This window comes from Heteronotia binoei, chromosome 2, assembly GCF_032191835.1.
Source record: "Heteronotia binoei isolate CCM8104 ecotype False Entrance Well chromosome 2, APGP_CSIRO_Hbin_v1, whole genome shotgun sequence".
NCBI classification, from domain to species: domain Eukaryota; kingdom Metazoa; phylum Chordata; class Lepidosauria; order Squamata; family Gekkonidae; genus Heteronotia; species Heteronotia binoei.
The window spans coordinates 23,627,858-23,654,743 of NC_083224.1; the positions used below are offsets into that span (position 1 = coordinate 23,627,858).

A 26,886-nucleotide genomic window follows, 5' to 3' on the forward strand; every position below is an offset into this window, starting at 1 on the left:
CAAGTCTAATGCCCCGCCAATGACAAAAAGGACTACATTTAGGATCATGGGACCTGTGTGGACAAAAGCCACATGGAATGGGGGCTGTAATAAGAATGAGAACTGGCAGAGACAGAGTGGAAAAGCTGGCTGGACCAAATCCAGTTCCACTTTATTGCATGCCTTTGTTCTATCATGGAACCCAGGGCAGCTTGCACAAGATTCTCAAAAGGTCTGATTCAGGCCCTGATCGGACCCAGATTTGCTTAGCTCCTGGAAGACTGCTGCATCATATGCTTTACAACTATACCCAGAAGCCGTGTTAAACTCCTGTAGTGAGTGAGCAATGCCTTGTCCGGCCCAAAGTCACCCAAGCAAACTTCTGCGGCACAAGTGGGGATTCGAACGTGGGACTCCCAGATTCTTGTCCTACACTCTTAACGTTCCCTCTAAGCTAAGTTAGTGTGAGCTAGCTCACAGGGTTTTTTTAGCTTCCGGCTCACACATTTTTTGTCTTAGCTCAGGAAAAATGGCCCCAGAGCAAACTACTTGATGCAGTAGCTCACAACTTTAATGCCAGTAGTTCACAAAGTAGAATTTTTGCTCACAAGACTCCATAGCTCAGAGGGAGTACTGCGTCCTAACCGCTACACCACACTAGCTCTCTATTACAAATCTCACAGAAAAAAATGAAAGACCATGGAACAAAAGGGCAATTTTTCTCTAGGTCCATTCTTTGCAAATATGCTGAATGCAAAAGGAATCACTGGTTTTGTAGAGCATTTCTCAGCACACCCTATAATTTAGGAAGATGCCTGCCAACAGGAGGAAGCTCACAAGGAAAACCATGAAGCAGCATCCAGCAACGGGCTTAATTAGCTCTGAACGGCTACCTGAAATGATAAAGAACTTCAAGAAATCTTGCAGTGTGATAGGGCTGATTAAGCAACATACTCAAAGAATGCAAGGGCTGCCTGAGCAACATAAGCAAAGAATGAAATTGCTGAATATGGTCAACTATGCTACGAACAATGAGAAGGACATCTTAGATTTCCTCCATCAAGGATATGGTGGCCTAAGTCTATATCATGCATATGACAAACAGGCCATAGAGTGCCCTGTGGTAATATGAATGTCTTTTGAGGGTCTAACAACAAAGGTGCTGAGGACCCTATGAAGAAAGGTTGAAGTCTTATGAGAAAGGCTGAAGGAGCTGGGCAAGTTTAGCCTGGAGAGGAAGCGGCTGAGAGGGGATATGATCACCATCTTCAAGTCCTTAAAGGGCTGTCATATAGACATTGGTGTGGAACTGCTTTCTGTGGCCCCAGAAGGTAGGACCAGAACCAATGGTTTGAAATTAAATCAGAAGAGTTTCTGGCTCAACCTTAGGAAGAACTTCCTGACAGTCAGAGTGGTTCCTCTGAGGAACAGGCTTCCTCAGGAGCTGGTGGGCTCTCCTTCCTTGGAGGTTTTTAAACAGAGGCTAGATGGCCATCTGACAGCAATGCAGATCCTGTGAATTTAGGGGGAGGTATTGTGAATTTCCTGCATTGTGCAGGGGGTTGGACTAGATGACCCCGGAGGTCCCTTCCAACTCTATGATTCTATGACCCCCAATATCAAGGGGAAAGAAAAATATTTTCAGTTACCAGACATGGGATGTTTTGGTTCCAAATGTACTTGCAGTTCTCCACCTCTTCTAACTCATTTAGGCTTTAGGACAGCAGCCAGTTTGATGAAAAAGAGGAAAGATTTAAAACAAAAAAATAAAAAATCTGGATGGGAAGTTAACACTTTCCTTGCTTGCCTGAAGCAGCAACACGGAGTGGAATGCGGTGCATATGCAGAGAGTTAAGTAAGAAAACAGCAATTTATTCAAAGTAAAAGCAAAGCAGTTTGCATGCAGAAAGCAGAAGAGAGAGTGTGTTTGTGCACAGACGTGTGCAGGGGGAGATTTGGAGTACGCACAGATCTAATAGGAAATCAAACTGGTCTCAGACAAAATCCACAAGAGCAACTGATTCTAAGTAAAAGCAGAACCGTATCAGCTAACTGGATATATTCCCTAGCAACCTAAAATACCTTGCACTCATGTCAGCCTCAGGCGCTAAGTCTCCCCAATGCACACGAATGGATAGGTCAGAACATCACAGAAATAAGTAAGGCTGAACAGAATTCGCCCAAACAGGACAAGACAAAGAACAGCAGCCAGGTGGAGGGAGTTTCTTTTCACGGCTTCTTTGAAGACCTGGTGCTCGGCTACCTCACTGATTGAGTTTCAGCCGGCAAACAGGACAGGGACGCAATTCCCCTCACCTGGTCAAGTTGGTATGCAAGAACCAATCCGGAAGAGTGACAGGAAACCCTTTACAAGCTGTTCCGCTAAGTGAGCCTGCTGATTGTGTACAATGGGAAATGTCAGGCTTTGGGGCAGATCTGTCTTCCCTGGATGCGAGGATAAGCACCTCCCCATTGACCTTTTCTGCCTTCCGGCAGCACCCTGGGGGTTTCGGTGACTCAGCCCAACAGTTCCATCTTGGATACAAAGGAAACGGGGGGGGGGGGGGGGCTAGGGAGGGGTAGCTGACCTGCTTCCTTGTGCTACAGCACAGGGAAGAAGCCACTATAAAGCCTTATTCTGTGATTACTGCAGAAGAAATAAATCAATGCAGCAAAAGAACCCTTAACCGTCGCATTCTTGTGTCACTGATTTCGGATAAGGCTAACAACTTGTGTGTTCAGGGGGCTCCTGCTTCTTGATTGTCAAGAGTTATTCTGCTACACATAACGAGACTCTGGCTTATCTGCCGCAGGGCCTGCTTGCACAATCGAATAACTGGTTTATCTCTTTGGATATTCCAGAAAAGCTGGTGAGCAATAATCCACTTAAATTTATTTCAGACCCCTCTTATTTGCTGATATATTGTTACTAATATTCATAATCTTCACACAGACGGAAAGGCAGCAAAGAGAATCATGTAAACGGCAAAAAAAACCCTAGTAAGACAGAATTACAAGCGTACGTAATAAAAAAACTGAACAGCCAATGGGAAGATAAATCCCAACATCCATTCTGAACCTACAGAAGAACCTCACTCTTAAGGAACTACTTCATTGCAAAACTGAAAGCAGCTCTGAGCGTTTCAACAGCTAGTGCAATTCATGTAGGGGAATTTATTTCATTAAATGTATGTAAAATACATGAAAGGCCTGCCTTTTTCCCAACAACCGAGATCCAACAAGGTAACAAGTCAAAACACTCAGTATCAATTATGAAAGAACAGCAATAGCAAATGTCTAAACAATATCCCAGCAAAGAAAGCCAGCAAAGACTTAGATCAGAGGTGCCCACCTGAGGGCTCCTTAGAGTTCTGAGAAGAGGTTGTGAGCCCTCTTGGGATTAACTGGTATAGTTAGGCAGGTTCCCACTCGTTGAAATGCTTAAATAAAGCTACAAATGCAGGAGCATCACTTAACCAGGTTACTCAGTTTACAGAGCTACACAGAGCCACAGTGCAAGTTTAAAAAAAGAAAATACTCCTCACTTTATTACTTTGGATAGGAAAGAGTAGAGACAGGACAGGTTATTAATTTACTAGCTAAGGATGGAAGCAGATGGCAAGAGGGCCATCTGCCTCATGGTGCCAAAACGAACAGCATGTTGTCAGTCTGGTGTAGTGGTTAAGTGCGCAGACTCTTATCTGAGAGAACTGGGTTTGATTCCCCACTCCTCCACTTCCAGCTGCTGGAATGGCCTTGAAAGGGCAGCTTCTGTCAGAGCTCTCTCAGTCCCACCTACTTCACAGGGTGTCTGTTATGGTGGGGGGGAGATTGTGATTGCTCTGAGACTGAGATTCAGAGTAAAGGGTGGGATATAAATTCAACATCTTCTTCTTCCTCCTGGCGTGTGCAGGGAGAAGGGCACTGACACTGTGTGAGAGAGGGCGGAAGGAAGGAAGTTCCCTTAGAATACAATCTACACTTCAGAGGGATACAGGCAGGAGAGGAGACATGTAGGATGGAAGAGTCAGTGTAGCTATCTAGCCAGTTGCCACGATGTCTAGAGGCTGAGACAGGGGATGGCACCTTCACTTCCAACAAGCACCACCCCAAAATGGCTGCCACGGGAGAATGGAATACCTCCCTCCCTCCTTCCTCCAAATGGAATACCTCCTCCTGGGAAGGGCAACTTAAGGAGGGAATGGACCGCCACACTAAGGAAAGTCCAGGCACTTAGCCAGCTTTCCTGATCCTACAGTGGCAAGTACTTTCATTCAAATGGGGGCAACCAATCACAAGCCCTGCCTTACAATGGCCCTGACGGCTTTAGGATAAGCACAGTGAGTGCCAAGGGAAATGCTAGCGGGTGCCATCATGCCCGTGGGCATCAGGTTGGGGAACACTGACTTAGATAACACAACATTTTATTTATTAATTTAATTCTTATTCATTACAGACCACTTGACTAAAATTCCCTTGAATGGATGGTGGTAAAAAGACAAGAAGGCCCCAGCTGCTATACAAGGGAAGAATGAAGCACATCCAGACCATGTGCTCTTAAGATTTCATGTAGAGAACACAAAAGAAATCAACATCTTGGTTTGCATCCAGTGACTGTCCTTTCTCAATGACAAGGCAGCCAGCGATGGTAGTGATATTAAACTTATTTGGTCAATTTATAATCCTAGGCAGAGTTATTCTAGTCTAAATCCAGTTAAATCAGTGGGCTTAGACTGCAGTAACTCTGCACAGGATTGCACAGTCAAGCAGCTCAAATTGTAGCTACTTACACTATTGCTGTGTTGTCTGACCACCATTTACAAGAAACTAAAAAAGGTGGGTCAGACAAGGAAGACGATCAGTTAGCTGTACCAAGCTGGGTGTTTCCTTTTGCACCATTATTCATTTAGCACAAGAATACGGTTACCATAGAGCCAGTTAAGTGTGCGGACTCTTATCTGGGAGAGCTGGGTTTTATTCCCCACTCCTCCTCTTGCAGCTGCTGGAATGGCCTTGGGTCAGCCATAGCTCTGGCAGGAGTTGTCCTTGAAAGGGAAGCTGCTGTGAGAGCCCTCTCAGCCCCACCCACCTCACAGAGTGTCTGTTGCGGGGGAGGAAGATAAGAGATTGTGAGCCACTCTGAGACTCTGAGATTTGGAGTGGAGGGCAGGATATAAATCCAATATCATCATCATCATCCTGATGCAATTTTTTAAACCTTCTATAGCAGGGATAATAAGTCTGATCTATTGTATTATTTCTTATCACTAGTAACACATAACTGGGGGTTAATGACAGAGTTTCTTCCATTCCAAGCTAGTGAGATTTTTAAAAAGGGAAAGGTTTAGAGATTCCCACACAATGAATGGATATTCTCTTTTTAATACTAATAGTTATATATTGTGTTTGCCCCTATTTTTATAACCAAAGTTGTCAACAAACCAGTTTTCTATCAGGTATCTCCTCCTGGCCACTGGAGAAATTTTATTTCCTCTGATAACGAAGATATGTGCTTATGAAGGACTCTCTCTTATTAACTATTCACTACATGAATACTATGGGAGTCCCCCCGGAATGGCTCTGTGTGCATGCGACAACTCAAGGAATAGCAAGGAAGCTCAAGTGGCAGGAACACAGATGATGAAGCTGTCTTATACTGAATCAGACCCTTGGTCAGTATTATCCACTCAGACTGGCAGCAGTTCTCCAATGTCTCAGGTAGGTCTTTCTCATCGCCTTCTACCTGGTCGTTTTAACCGGAGATGCCAGGGATTGAACTTGGGACCTTCTGCATACAAAGCAGAGGCTCTTCTACTTTGGTGTTTTGGGGAGGGACAGTGGCTCAGTGGTAGAGCATCTGCTTGGTAAGCAGAAGGTCCCAGGTTCAATCCCTGGCATCTCCAAAAAAGGGTCCAGGCAAATAGGTGTGAAAAACCTCAGCTTGAGACCCTGGACAGCCGCTGCCAGTCTGAGTAGACAATACTGACTTTGATGGACCAAGGGTCTGATTCAGTATAAGGCAGCGTCACATGTACTAAGCCACAGACCCACCTGGGAACCAACACCCTCTCCTAATATGTACAAACAGGGTTAATGCTAACTTGATCAAACCCACTGACCAACTTCAACCCAGCAAGTGACCAAAGGAGTCACAGCAAGGCAGGCAGGGCCCCACCCCCAAACTACTGAAACCAAGGAACCATGGCGGCAATGAGCAAACAACCTGCACATCTATCTAGATCAAAGGTGTCAAACATGTGGCCCAGGGGCTAGATCAGGCCCCTAGAGGGCTCCTATCAGGCCCACAAGCAAGTCTGCTTCCTTCTCCCTCTCTTGCTTCTTTCTGTGTCACAGCTTGCTTTGCCAGGATTTCTCAATTGCACAGAAGCTAAGCCTCTATTTTCTCCATTGGCTGAGGCTCCTCTCTTGGGGAGGAAGTGGGGGGGGAGGAGAGACCTTGCTTTGATGCTGACCACAATATCGCAAGAGTGCTAATACTTTATGCATGTTTTATTTTATGGTTTTTCTAAAAATGTGTTTGTTTCCTTTATAACCCACCACCCACCCACTACATCAAGTACTGAGACGCTTACCTGAGACGAATTGGGTGGTCTTGAACTTATCCTCCAAAGCAGTTTACTGCCAGGTATGACTTGCACAGTCTCTTGGACCTCAGGCATATCATCAGCTTCATCATTTTCAGCATCCTCACTCTGACATAAAGACATGATCGTTCACAGTTGGACAATTATATCATCGAAAGACCTCAGATTCAGAATTCTTGGCCTCTCTTTCAGGAACCTATCAGTTCTGCAATGGCAACGCAATTTGCTATTTCTCTCATATTCATCTCTTTCCATTCCAGGTCTCACCCTTTCCACTAGAATCAGCAAACTCATTTTCCACAGGGAGTCACGTGGAAGCTGGAAGTCAAGAATCTTGACGTGGTGAAGAGCACCCCTTCACCATGGCTTCTTTGCCGTTTACCTGAGGGGGCTCCTTTATTCCCTCCTGCCTCACATTCTCTTCACTGCTATTGCAGCAACACCAGTGACTAGAAAATTCTGCTCTCAGGAAATGCATTTCCAGGCAATAGGCAGAAGGGGGCTGAATCAACAGTACAGGGGAGGCATCAAAAACCCCTAGGGCAGCATAATCCACAGGCTGTATTTCGCACACAGTTCAGGTTGCCTCCCGCCATAACAGGATGCCTCCCACTGATGCCATCACCTGCTGTACCTCCGAGTGGCAGGAGGAAAAAAAGTAACTCCTACCAGCACATCACTTCTAGGCAAAACCCAGAAGTAGTAATGTAGATCTGTGGATCATCGGAACAATATGGTTTCACCACAGAGTTTCAGGGAATTCCTAGAGCTACTCCTTCTCACTTCTGGGAAGTACCTAGAAATTACACAATAACCACAATGATGTCACATGCCCTCCTCTATGACCCCGTCCCTCAACTCTCCTGTTGCCTGCCAGGCCAGTACAGCATACTTTCCTATGCTTTGAGCCTTTTAAATATATATGAATTATTCAATGCTAAGTAACTGCTATCTAAATTATTTTTCTCCTTCAGTGCTCCAACACAAAGGAGGTTGATTACAGGACAAAATTCACAATTTTTGTTGAAGTCACAAGAAAAAATACTTTCTTGATAAACATCAGATTTACAACTGGAACTTACCCAAACACAGACCGATTTCGCACTAGGCTTGTTCTGGATGGAGAGCCCTTTTGCTCCCAGCGCTTTTCCACAGCAAGCGAGATCCTCTTACAAGCCATTTCTGCTTGCCATGGAAAAGCAGTAGGCCAACTCGCAGCTCCGGGGCAGCTCGTACGAAAAACGAGAGAAGCGCTGGAACAAGCCCTAATGTGAAATCGCTCACAGACTCATCAAGAAGGGAGATTTCATTTTTGCTCCATTAAAAAAAAAAAAGCTAGGCGTTCAGAGAGGAGATCAGCAGCATTCGAAACAAGTGGGAAACAACTTTTTGAGGGCTCAGAGAGAGAATCCATTAGAGGGTCTGCTAAAAGTCTGAGCAGGAAAGGTATCATACAGCAGTATCTCTATTTATAGCTTTCCAATTTAAAATAGGAAAGTCCCAGCATGCATAGGTACCAATCCCATCAGGTGCATCTCAAGGCACTAAGATGTGAATCAATCTCTGCAGCAGCAGTTACTAAATATGAACAGAGATGTCTCTCAGCACTCATTCCAGAAAGATAAGAGTGTCTTTGCCTCCCATTGAAACCGGTGGGGTTTACGGAACATGGCATTTGAAGGCTTTGGACCACTGTCATAAAGGTAATCAATGATGCCAACAGTATCTATGCCCACCTCATATTGCAGGGACTTGATTTCTCCCAGTGTTTTTTTATTCTTTTGAAAACGCCTTCCTTAAGGTAAGACACAGCTCTTCTCTTCCCCTAGTACAATTTCTTTAATTTATTTTCAGATATTCCTACCCTATGCTCTAAATAAAAATTCTTCTGAGACTGCTTACAATAAGTTAGATCCGGATTCACACATTTAGTGGAACAAGCATTCCTGTTCATGGAACATGATTCCTCACCCCTCCCCTCCTGCAGGAGCCCAAAATACCCTCACCCCTCAAATCCTGTTCTTGGAGGAAAGGGGACACCAAGGAACAGATCAAAGGTGGGAGGTGGCCTTCAGCCTGATGGGGGAGGGAAGAGGAGTTAGGAAAATCACACTCTGCAGGCAAAATTGCTTGCATCTATGGAAGCATCTCATCTTGATCCAAGTGTTGTGGACTTCCATGACACAAGTCAGTATATGTTAATAATAACGACAGTAGTGGTGGTGGAGGAGAGTGCCGCCAAGTTGCAGCTCACTTATGGTGACATTGTAGGACATCTACAGTTCCTGACTGGCTTTTCCATCAACCAATAAACTCCCAGTCTCACCCGGATAGACTATCTTCAAGCCATAACTGTCTCTCAGTGCTGGTTCAGAACATCTACTGCCTCACCCGACTGAGATAAACAGTTGACTAGAGTTGGGTGCCATCAGTATACTGATGACATCTCCTGCCAGATCTCCAGTCTCTCTCTCTCAGCTGTTCCAAGTAGATGGTAAACAGCTCAGGGAACAAGATGGCATCCTGAGGGACCACCCAGCACAAAAGCCATGGAATTAAACAGCTATTCACTCAGCACCTGCTTTCTTGAACCAACCATCCGGAAAGAAACGGAATCACCAGAAAGCCGTGCTCCAATACCCAAATCAGCTGATCTTTCCAAAAGAAGAAGATTGCAGATTTATACCCCACCCTTCTCTCTGAATCAGAGAGGCTTACAATCTCCTATATCTTCCTCCCCCACAACAGACACCCTGTGAGGTGGGTGGGGCTGAGAGGGCTCTCCCAGCAGCTGCCCTTTCAAGGACAACTCCTGCCAGAGCTATGGCTGACCCAAGGCCATTCCAGCAGCTGCGAGCGGAGGAGTGGGGAATCAAACCCGGTTCTCCCAGATAAGAGTCTGCGCAGTTAACGGCTATACCCAACTGGCTCGCTAAGGACTTAGTGGTAGATAGTTATCAAAAAACATTACCGGTTTGGGTTTCTTCTGGTCACCCCCACCTCGCCGTTCATTCTTTTTGGAGCTTTCGTAGGTTGAAGGATCGATACACCACAAGCATTCTGTCCATTTGCCATAGATCACGGAGACTTTCTTCTTACTGTTTATTGTGGGGGGGAAAATAACCTTCAGGGTCTGCAACATTCCTAAGCTTCACCAAAGTATGGTGTGGGACTGCCAATTACTTTTAACATGAGGCTGCTGCTCAAAGCTGCATCCTGATGGTGAACAACCCCCCTACACACACACACACACACACAAGTAACATGGAGGATCACCCACTCTGTCCTCACATCATTGTTTTGTTTTTCTCCATCTCCACTATCCAGTGGTGCTGAAATGGGGTAGGCAAATGCATGACATGAGGACGCAGGTTAAGTGATCCTGCATGTTATCCTGGAGATGTAGAGGTTAGCCAGGGGATGAGTAATTGGGAAGACTGCAACATTCAGATCCATTTTTAGGCCACAAGTTCCTTACATAATAGCAGTAGTACGGCATTTTTTAAAAAATTGCCAAAGTTTAAATACACACAGAAAAAAAGCAGATAATTTATTCCTAAAGATACCACTGTTCAGCTATTGGCCAGCATTTTTTAAAATCACAAACACGTGTACAGTGGACCCCAAAAAGCTGGGATTCCTGAATATTTATAGAATCCAAATACCACACAGGTATTGGGATTCAGGAATATTGAGAAATACCATTTTTTAAAAATTCAAAATACCCAAATGGGAGGGGAGAGATTTTTTTTTTCTTGCACACCCCTAGTAGGTTGTTTTATGTTTGTTTACACCCAGACTACTGTTGCTAACAATCACCAAGAACAAACTTTAAGCATAAGCTAGTGGTGACAGGAATAATCCTTAGACCTATTAACATACTGTTGACATAGAAAAGAGACATGAGTGGGGGAGAGAATCAACATAAAGTTAAGAGTCATAAGCCCTGTTGGATAAGATCACTGGTCCATCAAGTCCAGCACCCTGTTTCACAGGAGTCAACCAGCTACTCCAGAGGGGCAGTAACAGGCACTGGTGCCTCATGGCACTGGCATTCAGAGGTTTACTACCTCTGAATATGGAATCGGGCACACAGTCAGCTACAACTCAATTTAGTCCGGCTAAAACTCACTGACAGGGAATGGACAAACATTCCACTTACTTCTTGTCTTGAATATAGCCCTCTATTCTGTGAAGCTCTTTGCCGAACAATCCACATGGTTTGAAGTTAAGGATACATTTATCGCCAGTACTATGAGAGAAACAAATAGAAGTTAATGTGTTAAAATGCTAAAATTCAACGGTGCTGAATTCTCAGAATGCTCCCGAAAAAGCTCCACTGATCTGTAACCTCTAATCACTCAGAGGGAGTTTCAAAATCACCTTTAGACTCATGACAGAAAGGCTGCTCTCCAGAATAGGGGCAAGGGGAATACATGCACAAAAAATTACATGAGGGGTCACTACGCCATAAGACCATAATGATGCTCAAAACATTCTTCCTGTTTGTAGTTGCTATAACACAGGTTTTCCCTCAATCATATTATTTTAGCACCTACGGATTTAAGAAACAGCTTGACGATGTGGCAGCAGAGCAAGGGGGAATCTGGATGGAGAAACAAATGCCGTGCGATCATGCACCGGGAGCAGTTCACTTTTGAAGTTCTTGTCCCAAACTTTCAAACTAATAATAATCTTAAAAGGCTGCCTTAGTTAACGGCCAAGGACAAAGCCACCGAAAGCACTTCCACAGGGACACGCGTGCACGCGAAGCCTGGATCAAGATCCAGAAATGTGACATACCTCTCCCACAAGTAGTGGTGGAAAAGGAGATGTTCTTTTACCCAAAGCGAGTTTCACAAACTACACTTTGAGTCAGTGGCAGCACAACAGGTTCCGAGGCTTCTGCATGACAGAGCGAAGAGCTGTCGAGAGTCACTCCGTGCTCCAAGTCAGAGCAAGATTTGAGTCCAGGAGCAATTAGAGACTAACAAGGTCTTCAGGGTACACATTTTTTTGAGAATTATATCTTTGTCAGATATATAGAGTCCCGTGGCACAGAGTGGTCAGCTGCAGCACTGCAGTCTAAGCTCTGCTCACGACCTAAGTTTGATCCCGGCGGGAGCAGGGTTCAGGCAGCCAGCTCAAGGTTGACTCAGCCTTCCATCCTTCCAAGGTCTGTAAAATGAGTACCCAGCTTGCTGGGGGGAAAGTGTAGATGACTGGGGAAGGCAATGGCAAAACACCACCCCCCCTCCATTAAAAAAGTCTTCCAAGAAGATGTCGTGATGTGACATCACCCCATGGGTCAGTAACAGCTCAGTGCTTGCACAGGGGACTACCTTTACCTTTATTTGTGGAGAGCCAGTTTGGTGTAGTGGTTAAGTGTGTGAACTCTTACCTGGGAGAACCGGGTTTGATTCCCCACTCCTCCACTTGCACCTGCTAGCATGGCCTTGGGTTAGCCATAGCTCTGGCAGAGGTTGTCCTTGAAAGGGCAGCGGCTCTGAGAGCCCTCTCAGCCCCACCCACCTCACAAGGTGTCTGTTGTGGGGGGGAGAAGATATAGGAGATTGTAAGCCACTCTGAGTCTTTGATTCAGGGAGAAGGGCGGGGTATAAATCTGGAATTCTTCTTCTATTTGTCAGATATCTGATGAAGGGAAATCTGACTCTCAAAAGCTTGTTCCTTGGAAATCTTGTTGGTCTATAAGATGCTGGCTCAAATCTGGCTCTTCTACTGCAGGCCACCACTGGACACTCTCCTAGTCAGAGGGCACCTTTGCTTTGGGATGTCACCTTCTACCTTTGCACTATGGCATGTGAGGGAAAGCCCAGAGGTTCCTTCCTCCCACTCCAATGGCTGTCCTGTAGCCACAGCTTTCCTCCTATGCAGAGGGGGAGACCAAGTTTCAGGCACCCACCTCCTGCTTGAATGGCACAGATGGTCTCCAGGACTTGCCCAGAGAAGTAGAGGACTTACTGGAATGAGAATTCCCTGAGAGTTTCACAGCAGCTCCTGTCAAACCCTGCACAGACGGGATCTACAAATGGAAGGTCACTTCCCGGGACAGAAGAGGAGATAGGAGCCAGCCAGGGCTCCTGGTTAATTTGCTTGACTTTCCTCGGGGGACTGAGAGGTAACCAAAGCACTCCCTTTCAAATTGTGTCTGGGACACCTGCCCTGCTCTACATATGGCACTGCCCACATCTCTGAAGAAGAGAAGAAATTGGATTTATACCCCACCCCTTCATTCTGAGTCTCAGAACGGCTTAGAATCTCTTTCCCTTCCTCTCTCCACAACAGACACCCCCTGTGTTGTAGGTGGGGCTGAGAGAGCTCTGAAAGAACTGCTCTTGAGAAAACAGCTCTACTGAGAACTTGTGGCTGACCCAAGGTCACACCAGCAGCTGCATATGGAAGAGTGGGGAATCAAACCTGGTTTTCCCAGACTAGAGTCCATGCTCTTAACCACTACACCAAACTGTACTGAATCCAGGAGTTGGCCCATCTAGCTCAGTGCCGTCTACTCCAACTGGCAACAGGTTTTCAAATCGTCAGACGAGGATCGTTCACAGCTCAGCAATCTGCAGAGCCACGTACTACCGAGTCAAAATAAACACGAAGCGAGAATTTCCCAAGTGATCAGCAATGAACTAGAAACTAAAGGTGATTATATCATCTAGTGGGCTGGAAAATATAGTTCTGGTATACACAGAAAGCAAGCTCTCACTTTCCCAGTTCTATGAAGAGACACAATGCATTGTAGATTAAAATTACCTGTGATTTACAATTTCTACTGTTCCATATTGTTCTATCCAGAGCTTGCCAATAATTACATTATGTACACAGCAAGTAGGGTTAGTCCATGTGTAAGCTTCATTGTGTCTGTAGGGGGAAAAAAAGAAAAAAAGGAGGGGAAAAGCTGGTCTGATCAGATGCCAAGGAAACACAAAGAATTAACCAAATTAAATTCTAACTGTCCCAAATCCTCTTCTAATGAAGAGTTCCTGCTTGTGGAAATCTCTCTGATGCGTTCACCCCTTTTGCCTTTTGAATTATACAATATGTTCTGCACTGGTGAGAGGTTAATAAGCAATTAAATGGAAGGAGGTGATAGTTTTCCTATACATCTGAAAGGGCTTTTTTTGTAGCAGGAACTCCTTTGCATATTAGGCCACATGCCCCTGATGTAGCCAATCCTTCAAGAGCTTGCAGGGCTCTTAGTACAGGGGGCCTACTATAAGTTCCAGGAGGACTGGCTACATCAACGGTGTGTGGCGTGATAAGCAAATGAGTTCCTGCTACAAAAGAAAGCTCTGCATCTGAAATTATTGAATAATCCTGCACTGATAGTCAAGCGGCTTCCCAGGGAAAGATTAACACTTGCTTTTGGAAGAAGCTAGCAGGCCTCACGCTTATGCAAAAGAAGCATCTGGAGCCAAACATCTTCACTTAATAGGAGTGGTGTCCAGGCACAATACGCTGAGCTCAGATTCTGTTATTAGGTGGTACTTGTGCCAAGGATGGCAAATTATAGCTCAAAGCCTGGCCCAATTTGCTCTCTCTCTGGGTTCGAGGATTATGCAGAGTGGATTGGAATGCGACGGCATGCGATTAGGCAGAGCTGCTTGCAATGAGGCTGGATAAAATAACGATACGCAGTTGGTGTCATTGTGAACATGAAATAGCGCTTTCTGGATCAAATCTCATTTTCGACATGAACCTCTTCAGGTAGTCTCAGACACCACACCTACGCCTCAGACTCCCCTTTTTATTGGGCGGGTGGTAATACCGGTCTGGCTTGCATAACTGTTGTAAGGGATCACGGAGACAGAAGTATGCAAAGACATGTGTGCAAATTTTTAAAAGTGCAATTATTACCATTATTACTACCACTATAATTAAGGCGGCTAGGTAGGGCCCACTTTATTTGGAATCCAGTTATGCAAAAAAATCACATCTAGATCAGACTCAGCAAATCTCACAGCCTCTCTAGACGCATGCGTGGTCTCCCAGCTTCCTGCATTGCGGTGTGGCAGGTGTTCAGTAACCAGTTTTTGAGGTTCGCTATAATGTTAAACACGCACTCTATTCAAGCCTGTTTTAATTGCGCTTTGGAAAATTGTGAGTACTGCTGTGCATTTTGCTCAGGCTGCCTCAGAACATCCACAGATATTCCAGCTGAGTCAGGACTAAGCTAAATACATCGCATTAGAATATATTGTGGATTTGAGTGACATGGGGCTTACGGTGCCAGGTCACATGAAGCCAAGGCACTCCCCCTCCCCCAAACCCGGTACAGGACTCAGAACCTCCCCGAGCTCTCTGGATTGTAACAAAAAAATGCTGAAAATGTGGCTGATGTCTGCATAAACCAAAGATCGAGTTAAACCAGAGCACAGGTATGTGCCCTCGTGTCTATCCTCCACAATCAGGTATCCATTTCAGCACTCAAGCCCTTATAGTTCTTTGTAAAGTGAGACTGGCCCTGGCTCAGAAGGCCCAGGCTGCACTGATCCAATCAGATCTCAGAAGCTAAGCAGGATCGGCTATGGTCAGTTCTGGATAGGAGACCACCAAGGAAGTCCAAGGTTGCTACACAGAAGCAGACAATGGTAAAACATCTTTGTCTCTTGCCCTGAAACCTCTATGGCAGGGGTGGCCAAACTGTGGCTCGTGAGCCACATGTGGCTCTTCCACACACATTGTGTGGCTCTTGAAGCCCACACTGCCCCATTGGCCAGCTTGGAGAGGGCATTTGTCTCTTTAAATTACTTCGCCAAACCAAGCCAACCAGTGGACTGGATAATGAATACATTTAAACTTAAAGTTGCTTTCTTTCTACCCCTCCCTCCCCCATCTATTCGCTTTCTTTTCACCTCTCCTTCCCTCCTGTCTTGCAGCTCTCAAACATCTGATGTTCATGTCCCCTTGCTCTCAAACATCTAATGTTTACTCTATGTGGCTCTTACGTTAAGCAATTTGGCCATCCCTGCTCTATGGGGTCACCGTAAGTTGGCTTTTAACTCTGTGGCACCTTCCACCACTGAAGTGAGACAGCACAATTATTCAAGAAATGCAATCCTGGAATTTGTGATCTGTGCTTGTATACAAGCATTTAGGACCCTGCTGGAGCGAGGGAGATTTGCATGTGTAAATAGCAGGTGAGGAAAGGGTTAAAATACTCCCCTCCCCAAACTCGGTGAAAGTAGACATCCCTCATCAAAATGGACAGCAGAGCATTGACACGGAAATGTGCCGTGTGGGCCTTAATTGCGAAGATGCTTCTTAAAATGGTCAGACTGCTAGTCTCTTAACAACAGCCATCCTGTTTTTACTGGCAAAGTCAAAACATATTTTGAAGACTGAGTCATCTGTAAATTAGCAGTCTTATCTTTAAACGGCAAATATTGTCTCGACTTAGCATTGCAACATCCCTTCAAGTAATCTTTCTCTGCGACGTAGGCCTCTGCACACGCAATGCAATGCCGTTCAGCAAACTGGAATCAGAATGGTTATTGCATTAAAAAGCATTTATTCCCCACCTTTCACCAAAGCCCCAAGACAGCTCCTGAGGGAGCGTCTCACGTGTTACAGATCTGTTTTGCTACTGCAACGTGAAGGCTAGTCCAAATTAATACTATTATTTTTCGTTAATGCATGCACATACATACATGCAGAGAGCAGATCGTTTAATCACAGTTCATTTCTAACTAACTGTTAGGTCACTTGTTCAGTTTTAGTTTGTTTAAATGAACCGGACCATCTCTAAGAAAATCTTCCTGTTCGAGCCCCAGTGGAATTCCAGAATCTGGGCAAAAAGCTTCCTCCCTCATCCACCACCCCCCCCCCCCCCCCGGATGGAAGAGTCAGAAATAAATGTTTTGGACAGATAAAAGCACCATTCATGTCAAGTGGGGCCTTATATAAGAGAAATGACTGGCGGAGATTGTACGATACAGAATCTGTCCCACTGGGGGTGGGGGTGGAATAAAGCCTTGTGATGTGTGAGTCTTCCTCTTCCTGATGAAACAAGTCTTAGAAGATGCTGTTCTTGAGCAGAACTCCAATCAATTGCCCCACAACAGCCAATCCAATGCATGTGCTCAATCTAAAATGTGTTTGTGTAGTTCCTTTGTGAAAGCCAAGTCATCCCATTGGCTCCTATTTTTTTAAATATTTATTTAGCTAATCTATAGTGCACCTTTCTTGCTGAGACTCAAGATGGATTACTGAGTACGGGGAGGGGGACGTACTTGTACAGTATGGATCATCAAATGAACAATGCAATAGGACTAGGAGTACAAAACTCAGTAACACGAGCATCAGTGTGATCACACAGTATAAGATATAGGAAAAAAACCCATGCAAACAAACAAATAATGCAGTGGAGCTAGGAATCCAAAATTAAATGGCAAAGTCAACAGCAAACTGCCCAGCCCAGAAGAGTGTGAACAATGCAGAATGTGGGATTACAATGATGTGGGCAATGCCATTCAGCTACCCCTGGAAGTCAGAACACAAAAAATAAAAAACCCTTGCTGGAACAGACCAAGGATCTATCTAGGGAAGCATCCTGTCCCCAGCAGAGAGCAGCTGGAATGGGTGCAGGTGAGCCACAGACAAGGGAGAAGGCAACAGCAGTATTCAATCTCTCCCAAAAGCTGATATTCAGTATAATGTCTTTGCATATCATGGGAGGTGACAGCCACTAAAATCTGGTATAATGCCTTTGCTTATGAAGGAAACTGAGGGCCACTGTCAAACCTCTCTTACATTAATCTATATCTATTTGTAGAAAAATAGGTGGTGGAGCAAAACCAGGGATTGTTACGCAGCTGCACCTACAATTCAAGGTGGGGAGGAAGAGGGGGAACCTTCAGAAAGATTCAGGAGCTGTGCTCCTGTGAGCTCCTGCTGTATCAGAGGCCTGTATATCTACATCCAGGAATACATCTTACGACAGAGAATTCCATGTTAACCATGCAACAAGCAATATTTTATATCCTAAATCTATTGCCAGTGAATTTCATTGCTACCCCAGCTTTTAACATTAATACACACAGTCTCTCTATCCAGTTTCTCCATCTGTTCCATAACTTGATGAATTCCTATCATATATGTCCTCTTACCTTAGTTGCCTCCTTTCAAATAAAAAAAGCCCCACATGCCTTTTCTTCAGAGGCGTCTATACTTTGTAACCCCATAAGGTGTTCTTCTGTTCAGTTTCACACATGCAAGGATGGAGAGGCGGAAGGTCTGGAAATATTCAGTGCCAAACCCATTCTGGTCAGCTGGAGGGACCCAGCTGCAATTGCATGATCTTAAGTCACAAAACACCTGAAATAACTTTGAGGATCTATCTGAATAACTGAATTATTATATTCAGCACCAAACCCATTCTAGTCAGCTGAAGGGACCCAGCTGCGGTTGCATAGTCTTAAGTCACAAAACACCTGAAATAACGTTGAGGATCTTTCCGCCAGAACAGACTTATGGGAAATTACAGAATGAACAGACCATGCCCAACCTTTGCAGGATTCAGAAAATGAAATGCCTATTAGGCACTCCTCTCATAAGATCTCCACCATGCTAACATCACATCACATCAAAGACAGCGGAAAGCTAGTGAATTCTGGTGGGGTATTAGTTTCACTGTTGGGCAGACAATTGTTTAGAGAATTAAAGTAGAAGTATTTAGAAACTTGTTACTGAGTGACACATTTATCTCTATGGATACTTCTTTGCTGCTTAGTTTTTGAGCAATGTAGAATGTTATATTGTTATACAAAACGTTTTAAGGTGTGATTTGTACATTCATCAGATAATTTCAGCTGTCTGTTATGGGTTGGAGCCAACACTTGCAGTCAACTAACGGTGAAGGCTTTGCCTAACTCAAGGCACATTCCAACTCAGAAAGAGGCAAGTCCTGCTAATGCAAGGAATCTCCATACTAGGAGAACACACTTTCCATTGCAGGAAAGTTCTTCCATTAGCAGAACTAAAATGCTGGATCCAACACATTCTTTTGTATGCTGATAAGAATAAGTCAGTTATCCATTTGCCGATTATATTTTTTATTACTTTTTCCAAATGGTGGACTACCAAGTTCTTAAGTAAACGATATCTATTATTATCTGACAATGAAAACTATTATTATTACTGCTGTTTTTACATGCCATCAAACTGCAATATACTTATGCCCACCCCTTCACTGAGGTTTTCAATAAAAGAGATGAGTGGAGGTGGTTTGCTGTTGTGTTCTGAACAGCAAGCTCTCATCTTCCTTGTTGGTCTCCCATTCAAATACTAACCAGGGCTGATCCTGCTTAGCTTCCAGGTTCCAAACTCTGATGCGATCAGATCTGGGCTATTCGGGCTGCTACGCCAACAATACATGGGCAAGAAAATCACCTAAAACATTTCAGAGTTTTTAAAAGTGCAACTGGACAGGTGGGAAGAATTTACTTTTTGTTTCAGTAAACAGTAACGGGGGGGGGGGGGGGAGAGAGATTATCACGGTATCTTTTCAAAAATACCCAATGAATTTGGGATTAGGCGCTCGATACCTCAAAAGCTCAAACCATATAAGCGTTTATCTATTTCACAAGCACACAAACTAAGAAAATATCTTGTATGCATTTCTTATTTAGGTCGGATTGTTTTAAGGTAACTATGGAAAAATCGAACGTACTTTAAAAGCTCCAGCGTTATTGTTCCCCGGGGTTCTGCTTCCACGCTTTTCCCCCAGAACTTCAGCTTCGGGTAAATTGATCCATGAAAAACAAAATCCTGGTTTAAGCCTTCAGAATAAAATGCGCTGATAGGTGGGTGATGACTGACCTGTTCAGAAATAAATCTAAAACCTAAATCCTCCCTAGAAAGAAACAATAAAAGAGGATCAGAATAATGGAAAGCCATATAGACACACACAACCATTCTTTGTACTTCAACAACTGGACACTCCTGAAAATATGCACAATTGCCCAGCATCACAATATCATGGCCTACATCCATCCAAACTGATAGATCCAAGTAGTCAGCCATGTTAGTCTGAAGTATTAGAACAAAACAGGAGTCAAGTTGCACCTTTTAAGGCCAACTTAATTTTATTCAGAACATGCAAAATACTTTCCTTTTGACCCAGGCTTAATACAATATAGTCATTAACAGACATTCTCACATTCTGACATATTACTGTTTTATTGCTTTTGCATGCTCATGCTACTCAGATCAAAACTTTGCTCAATTTGTTAATTTTACTATTCTGTCATTGGATCATAAATTTGTACCAGTTTGTATTCTGAGATACTTACTACCAGCTATGTGTGGCTTTGCTCACTGTACCATATTCCTCGTCTGATGAAGTGTGCTTAGAGAGCACATGAAAGCTTACGTTCTGAATAAAATTAAGTTGGTCTTAAAGGTGCAATTTGACTCCTATTTTATCCATCCAAACTGTTACTGCGGAGTGAGTTACTGCAGACGGTAAGTTATTCTTCCACCAAATGCTACTCCTGGGGTACAGGGGACCCACCAACACCACCCAAAACAGCATGGGGAGCATTTGGGGCAGCAGTGGGGGAAAGTTGTAAGAAAGTTGCATTTTGCAGAATTCTTCCATCTGTGGAAATTCCATCTGTGGAATTCTTCCATCTGTAAGAAACCAACTGCAAAGCAAATCTGCTGAATTTGGAAAATTGTGAAGTACCACTATCCTCACCACCTCTATCAACAGTCAGCATTATGTTACTGATGTTAGCAGCAGCTTTTCTGCATGGGTGCATATGATTTCCTCCTCCGCTCAGGCAGTGTCTCCTGCTGCCCTTTGTTTGGGTGCATTCCAAAGCCAAGATGCTACCTTCCATAAATATTCTCACCTGACTAATTCATATGTTTCTCCAAGGAGAGGGTTAAACGGTTTGCCAGTTCTCTCCCACTGAGAAGCTACAGCAGAAACAGCAAAAGCAGCGACGGCCTGCAAGACATACCAAGTAGAGGACAATACAGAACTGGCAATTAGTTCAAGATCAGAGTTCACAGAATGCAACAAAGTTTCCCTTTAGACCCTGGGTTGGATCTAAACTAAATGGGCAATTTCCAACCGGGTTTGCTTCCCCACTCCTCCACTTGCACCTGCTGGAATGGCCTTGGGTCAGTCATAGCTCTGGCAGAGGTTGTCCTTGAAAGAGCAGCTGCTGTGAGAGCCCTCTCAGCCCCACTCACCTCACAGGGTGTCTGTTGTGGGGGAGGAAGATAAAGGAGATTGTGAGCCGCTCTGAGATTCAGAGTGGAGGGCGGGATATAAATCCAATATCTTCATCATCTTATTCATTGATTTCTCTTTCTGGCTGCAGACTCCCCTGACGTCATTTCCCATGGACCCCAATCACCCAGAAGCACCATTTTCTGCAGCTCGGGGGCGGGGGGGGGGGGCTGCAGTGGATGGTGGAGGGCACAGACAAGGAAGTTTCATTCTGCCACTGGGAAAATTTAGCCTGGATTAGGGTTGCCAAAATCTGGGTATGGGAATTCCTAGAATCTGCCCTCCAAAGCAGCCATTTTCTCCAGGAGAACTGATCTCTGTAGTCTGGAGATCCATTGTAATCCTGGGAGATCTCAAGGTCCCATCTAGAGATTAGCATCTCTAGTTTGGTTCTAAACTCTTGATTCTCGATAAACAAGGAAGGCCTCCCTATACAGACATGACCACTTGTTCGTGTGCAGGCAGCCATTCCCCAAGCCTTCTGAACCACCTACATTGTATTCAGACTCCTGAGTTGTAGAAGCAGATTTCCCCCACCTCCTGTCAGTCCTCTGCCCCTCTGCAAAATCACTGCTGGGAGTCAGCGGAGGCTGTATCAGGAAGGTCACATGCAAAATCTCACAGACAACCTCTTATACCAATGGATCAAATGAATACAGTGAATACATCTGCAAGGGCAAGTGCGGCCATTTCAGTGGATTTCTCCTTCTGCTCCAGCCCTACCATGCCGCACGACACACGATCATCTCCCAAATCTCTACTACACTACAGGGTGAAGGCATGAAAGTTTCATTTTGCATGTTCCCTTTTGTTATGTTGATCAAAATGCACTGTCAAAGGTGATATTTTCCAAGGGAGTTGAACATATGAAGCTGCCTTATATTGAATCAGACCTTTGGGCTATCACAGGGGTGGCCAAACTGTGAGGCTCGTGAAGCCCCCAGCACCTGGCTTGGAGAAGACATTTGTCTCTTTAAATCACTTCTTCAAGCCAAGCCAGCTAGTGGCTTGGAGAATGTATTTAAAGTTACTTTCTTTCCACCACTCCCTCCCTCCCTTTCTTTCTTTCTTTCTTTCTTTCTTTCTTCCTTCCTCCCGGTCCTCAAACATCTGACATTTATTTTATGTGGCTCTTCCATTAATCCAGTTTGGCCACTGGATAAATCAGTATTATCTATTCAGACTAGCAGCAGATTTCCAGGGTCCCAGGTAGAGAGAGGTCATTCACATTACCTACTACCTAGTCCTTTTTATACTAGAGATGCCAGAGATCGAACCTGAGACTTCCTGCATGCCAAGCAGATGCTCTACCACTGAGTCACAGCCCCTTCCTTCCCCCACGTGGTCGCTTCTAGGATCCACTATAATCTCAACACTTCTCCCTTGGAAAGTGCAAATCAGTTGACCTGAATGACACTAAGCTGCTGTACACAAAGTCAAATCACCAGCCTATCAAGCTCAGTGTTTTCTACTCTGACTGGTGGCAGCTCTCCAGAGTCTCAGATAGAGGTCATCTATTCCCTGAGCCTTTAACTGGGAAATGACAAGGACTGACACTTCTGTGTGGCCCCTCTCCCTGTGTGGCTTTGATTTTTCTGACTTATACAGAGCCTTTCTACATTGCCATATGAGGGCTCATTATGAAAGATTTTGACAAACCAAAAAAGATGTCCCAAATATTTAAGTATCACCAAAAAAGTTGATTCTTTTGGCGATAGCAATATGTACAGTTGAGCCTCAAAAGACCATGCGATTGCCATGATTTAATGGCTGCATGCAGATACTGAATCTGTGGGACTCAACTTTTCACCTTCCGTTTATATTATATCTTCATAGCAACATGCCCACAGATGTTTTTTGGCATTGCATAACTTTCAAAAAACCATTAACACTATTCTTTGGAATTGCTACTTGATGGTTTACTCATAGTTAGAGCCAATTCCTATTTCATTTCCCCATCTATAGCGTGGGATGGAAGAAGAAGAGGGTGAACCTATGTGCTGTCCTAAGCTCCTAGAAGGAAGGGCAGGACAAAACTGGACGGGACAGACAGAAATGTCTGTTTTAAAGTACCCCACATTTAACAATACATAATCAGATTCTGATACATAAGCAATCTGCTGTTGAAAGAATGGGGAGAATAACCTGTTGTCCCCCAGATCCAAGCCTAGCACACCTAACCACTTACACCACACCAGCTTTTCACTTTCCCTCCTTGCCTCCCCCAGCAGCCTCTCCTTGGGAAACATCCACTCCTCAGCAAAGTCCTCTCAAGTTGCAAAAGTTGTACAGAAGCAAATTATTCAGGTGCTGCGCAAGCTGTGCAAATTATTCAGGTGCTGTGCAAGCACCAGTCGCTACCGACTCTAGGGTGACGTTGCTTTCACAACGTTTTCATGGCAGACTTTTTACAGGGTGGTTTGCCTTCCCCAGTCATCTACACAGGGGGGGTGGCCTAATATGCAAATTAGCTCCTGCTGGGCCTTTTCTACAAAAAAGCCCTGATGCCATGGCCACAGTAAGCCCAGCCAAGTCACACAACTGGTGCAGTGACTACCACTAGGTACAAATGAGTTGCATGACATCAAGGCCATATGACATGCAAGTCCTGTGGTAGCTGCTGCTGCTGGGGCTGATCCCAATGAGTCCTGCCCCAAGGACAGGGGGAGGGGAGAAGGGGTGGACCGGGATATCAGCCTTGGAAAGGTCCCCTCCCCCTGGCTTCTACTGACAGAAAGGATGGCAATATTGTGATTGCCTAGAAACCCCAAAGGACCACTGATTTTTCAGAGGGCATTTATTTCTTAAAGCTACAGGTGTTGCTTCTATTATTCTGGTGGGGTTTAATCCCTCCATAATTTTCGCTTGTTTAGAATTTCAGAGTTTTCTGCAAACCCCTGTGTCCTGTCTGTTCACAGCCCTAATCTGTGGGTTTAAGGATCCACATATGGTGAAAATTAGATTTGATTAGTCGCACATAAGGAACTGGGAATTATACCTGTTATGACATTTGCATACATTTCCTGAAATTACACAGCTGTTTATCTAGGTGTTCATTTTAACACGAACATGTTGAGGGGGAAGGATACTTGGTAATTATGGCAAACACTTACCTGCATTCTTTCTAGAGGGTTTGCGTGACTACATGCTTTATTAATGAGGTATGTGTGTTCCATATATTCTGTTATCCGCTGGAGAAAGCTCAGAGGCTCATTGAAGGCAATGGGCATTGTAATTTTAGACAGCTCCTACACCAGAGACAAAACAGCATAAAAATATAAAGAGCATGAGTTCCAAAGAAAGACTTATCCAGTTATGAATAAAATGAGGCCTGACAGATAACGCAACATGAAACATTAATACATAGCCACTGCCACCTAAGCAGTGGACAAATAGGGAACTGAGTTAGTTAAAACAAAATGAACAACTACATTTGCACATCACAGAAAAGCCTCATGCCCCAAAAGTTGAAAAGAGTAAGATACCCTACCACAACTTTTGCTGGTCTTTAATGCACTACTGGGCTCTTTTGTACTGCTCTAGACAGACTAACATGGCTACCCATCTTGATCTACCCCAAAAGTTGGGCTCATATTTCTGAGACTCCTATAAAAAGCTGGGGTGTTTCATGTTTCCCTGTTCCACTATCTCTTTTCTTGCCTTGAAAGGACCTATACCGGGGTGGCCAAACTGTGGCTTGGGAGCCACATGTGGCTCTTTCACACATTTTGGTGTGCCTCTCAAAGCCCCGACTACCCCATCAACTGGCTTGGAGAAGGAATTTGTATCTTTAAGTCACTTTGCCAATCCAAGTCAGCCAGCGGCTTGGAGAATGCATTTAAAGTTAAAGTTGCTTTCTTTCAATCTCTCCTTCCGTCATCCCTCTCCTGATCTATTTTCCTTCCTTCCTTCCAATTTTCAAACATCTGACGTTCTTGTTTTGTGGCTCTCAAATAGGGCTGCCAACCCCACAATTTGAGTGGGGAATCTCCCGCCTGGTAGGTCCTCAACCCGCTGGCCCACATTGGGCCAGTGGGGGGAACCTCTCTCCGTGTCCCTGGCGCGATGACGTCACCCGGAAGTGACATCAAAATGGCGGTGCCCGTGCGGGGCTGCTCTAGGCGTTTCCAGGAAACTCTATGGTTTTCCTGGACGCTCTAGCCATTTGGGAGGTAAAACTCTATGGTGCAATAGGTGCCATAGAGTTTTAACCTCCCAAATGGCTAGAGCGTCCGGGAAAACGCCTAGAACAGCCTAGAATGCACGGGTGCCACCATTTTGATGACATCACTTCAGGGGGACATCATTTCTCATGTGGTGCGTAATGCGCACATGACTCTCCCCCGCTGGGGGATGAAGAAGACTTAGCAACCCTACTCTCAAACGTTTGACATTTATTCCATGTGGCTCTTACATTAAGCAAGTGTGGCCACCCCTGACCTATACTTCCTCTTCTCTTCCTGCTTCTTTTTCTCCTTTCCACCTCCCAGCCAACCTAATTTATCTGTCTCCTGTCTTCAGCTTTCCCTCACCCTGGCAGCCTCTACCTGTGAAAACTATAGCCCAGGTGTGTAGAGGCAGGCATCAGGCTGGGCCCAGCTGCGGAGTAATGGAATCCACACAGACTTGCCGGGAGGGGGGGTGGGCAGGGTGTTTAAAAATCAATGATTTAAAAAAAATAAAATCAGATTTTTTTTATTTAAATTGGATTATTTTGATTTAAAATTGATTTTTAAATAAAATGCTTTCTGAGGAAAATATATCATCATCCAAAGGTTATTCCATCATGAAATAAGGATTAGTTTTTAATTCTGAAGCATAAGGCTGTATATTCATGCAATGTTTAAATTTTTTGGTAATAAATTCTATTAATCCATTCATAATAGGTTTTCCATAGGTTTCTGTAAGATTACTGGGCAGTTTCTCTCTCTCAAAACTGTAATTTGTGCCTGCAGAGATCACATGCCTCTTCTACGCAGCAAAAATGTTATAAAATGAACAGAGTTGAGAAAAAGACCTTAATCTCATTGTTCTACAAACCTATGTACACAGAATCAACCCCTTAAGGGCTAAGTTTCAGAAAGTTCAATGAATAGAAAAAGATTGCTTGAAGTGGAATAGATCTGCACAAGAAGAAACTTAAGTGTGAGGAGGGAGGGGAAAGCAATAAAAATGAAAGTGAAACTTTTTGAGCAGAATACTCCACAACACTTTGGATCTTTTGTGTGTATAACCCGAGGTTTATCACATTATTCTTTTCCTGGAGGAGAAAACCTATAATGGCAGCAGGCCATAAAAAGAGACCCAGTTTGGGAATGTTTTAATGAAGTTCCTCTACCTATTGGTAAGGCAGGCATGCGTGCAAAATGCAAACACTGCAGCAAAGAAATGCAAGGCCTGGTGGCCCAAATGAGGCAACATCACGAGAAGTGCTAGGATGAAGATGACAACAGAAACAGAAAGTACAGCAGAAAAGTTGTCCAAATATGAATGATTCATCTATTAAAATGGAGATAATTCACCTCACAATAATTTCATAATTACCTATCTATTATGTGTTTCTAATAGTATTAAAAATCAACATTTTTATATAACTGTAAAACTAATATGAACAGTAATTCTAAAAATGAAATCTTCATCTAATTATGAATATTTAGGTTATACCAGCAAAAATGAGTCTTTATGTAGAAAACTATGATTTAAATCAAGTCTTACTGACTAGTGATTTAAATCAAATCCACCCTGCCAGGGGGTCCTCACTTTTCCCTGTATCCCCCTTCCCATTATTTCCTCTTTCCCACCTCCTGTCAACTTTCCTACTTCCTTCTCTCTTTCCAGCCCAAGGTCATGCTGTGAGCTTCCACAGCAGAGTGGGGATTTGAAGCTGTATGTCCCACATCCAAATCTGAAACTCCAACCACTACAGAAACGCTGGTTTTCGAGGGGAAGCTGCTACTAAACAGCAGCAAGCAACCCGTTCTGGGTAAGCCATGTGACTCACAAGGTAGAAAGTTATCCAGTGGCTTCTGCAAG

At 44.3% G+C, this 26,886-nt stretch overlaps 1 protein-coding gene across 3 annotated transcripts in view; it reads right to left on the reverse strand.

Moving 5' to 3' along the window:
• Positions 1-26,886, reverse strand: part of OSBPL2 (oxysterol binding protein like 2) — a 124,642-nt gene that overhangs the window by 14,966 nt on the left and 82,790 nt on the right. For all 3 annotated transcript variants that reach the window (XM_060230685.1, XM_060230684.1, XM_060230683.1), the window contains 7 exons: positions 23,967-24,101; positions 20,468-20,565; positions 19,282-19,464; positions 13,365-13,472; positions 10,747-10,836; positions 9,556-9,682; positions 6,573-6,692 (listed from right to left, as the gene is read on the reverse strand). In XM_060230685.1, the coding sequence (XP_060086668.1) occupies positions 6,573-6,692; positions 9,556-9,682; positions 10,747-10,836; positions 13,365-13,472; positions 19,282-19,464; positions 20,468-20,565; positions 23,967-24,101 (861 nt within the window). The remainder of the gene's footprint in view (positions 1-6,572; positions 6,693-9,555; positions 9,683-10,746; positions 10,837-13,364; positions 13,473-19,281; positions 19,465-20,467; positions 20,566-23,966; positions 24,102-26,886) is intronic.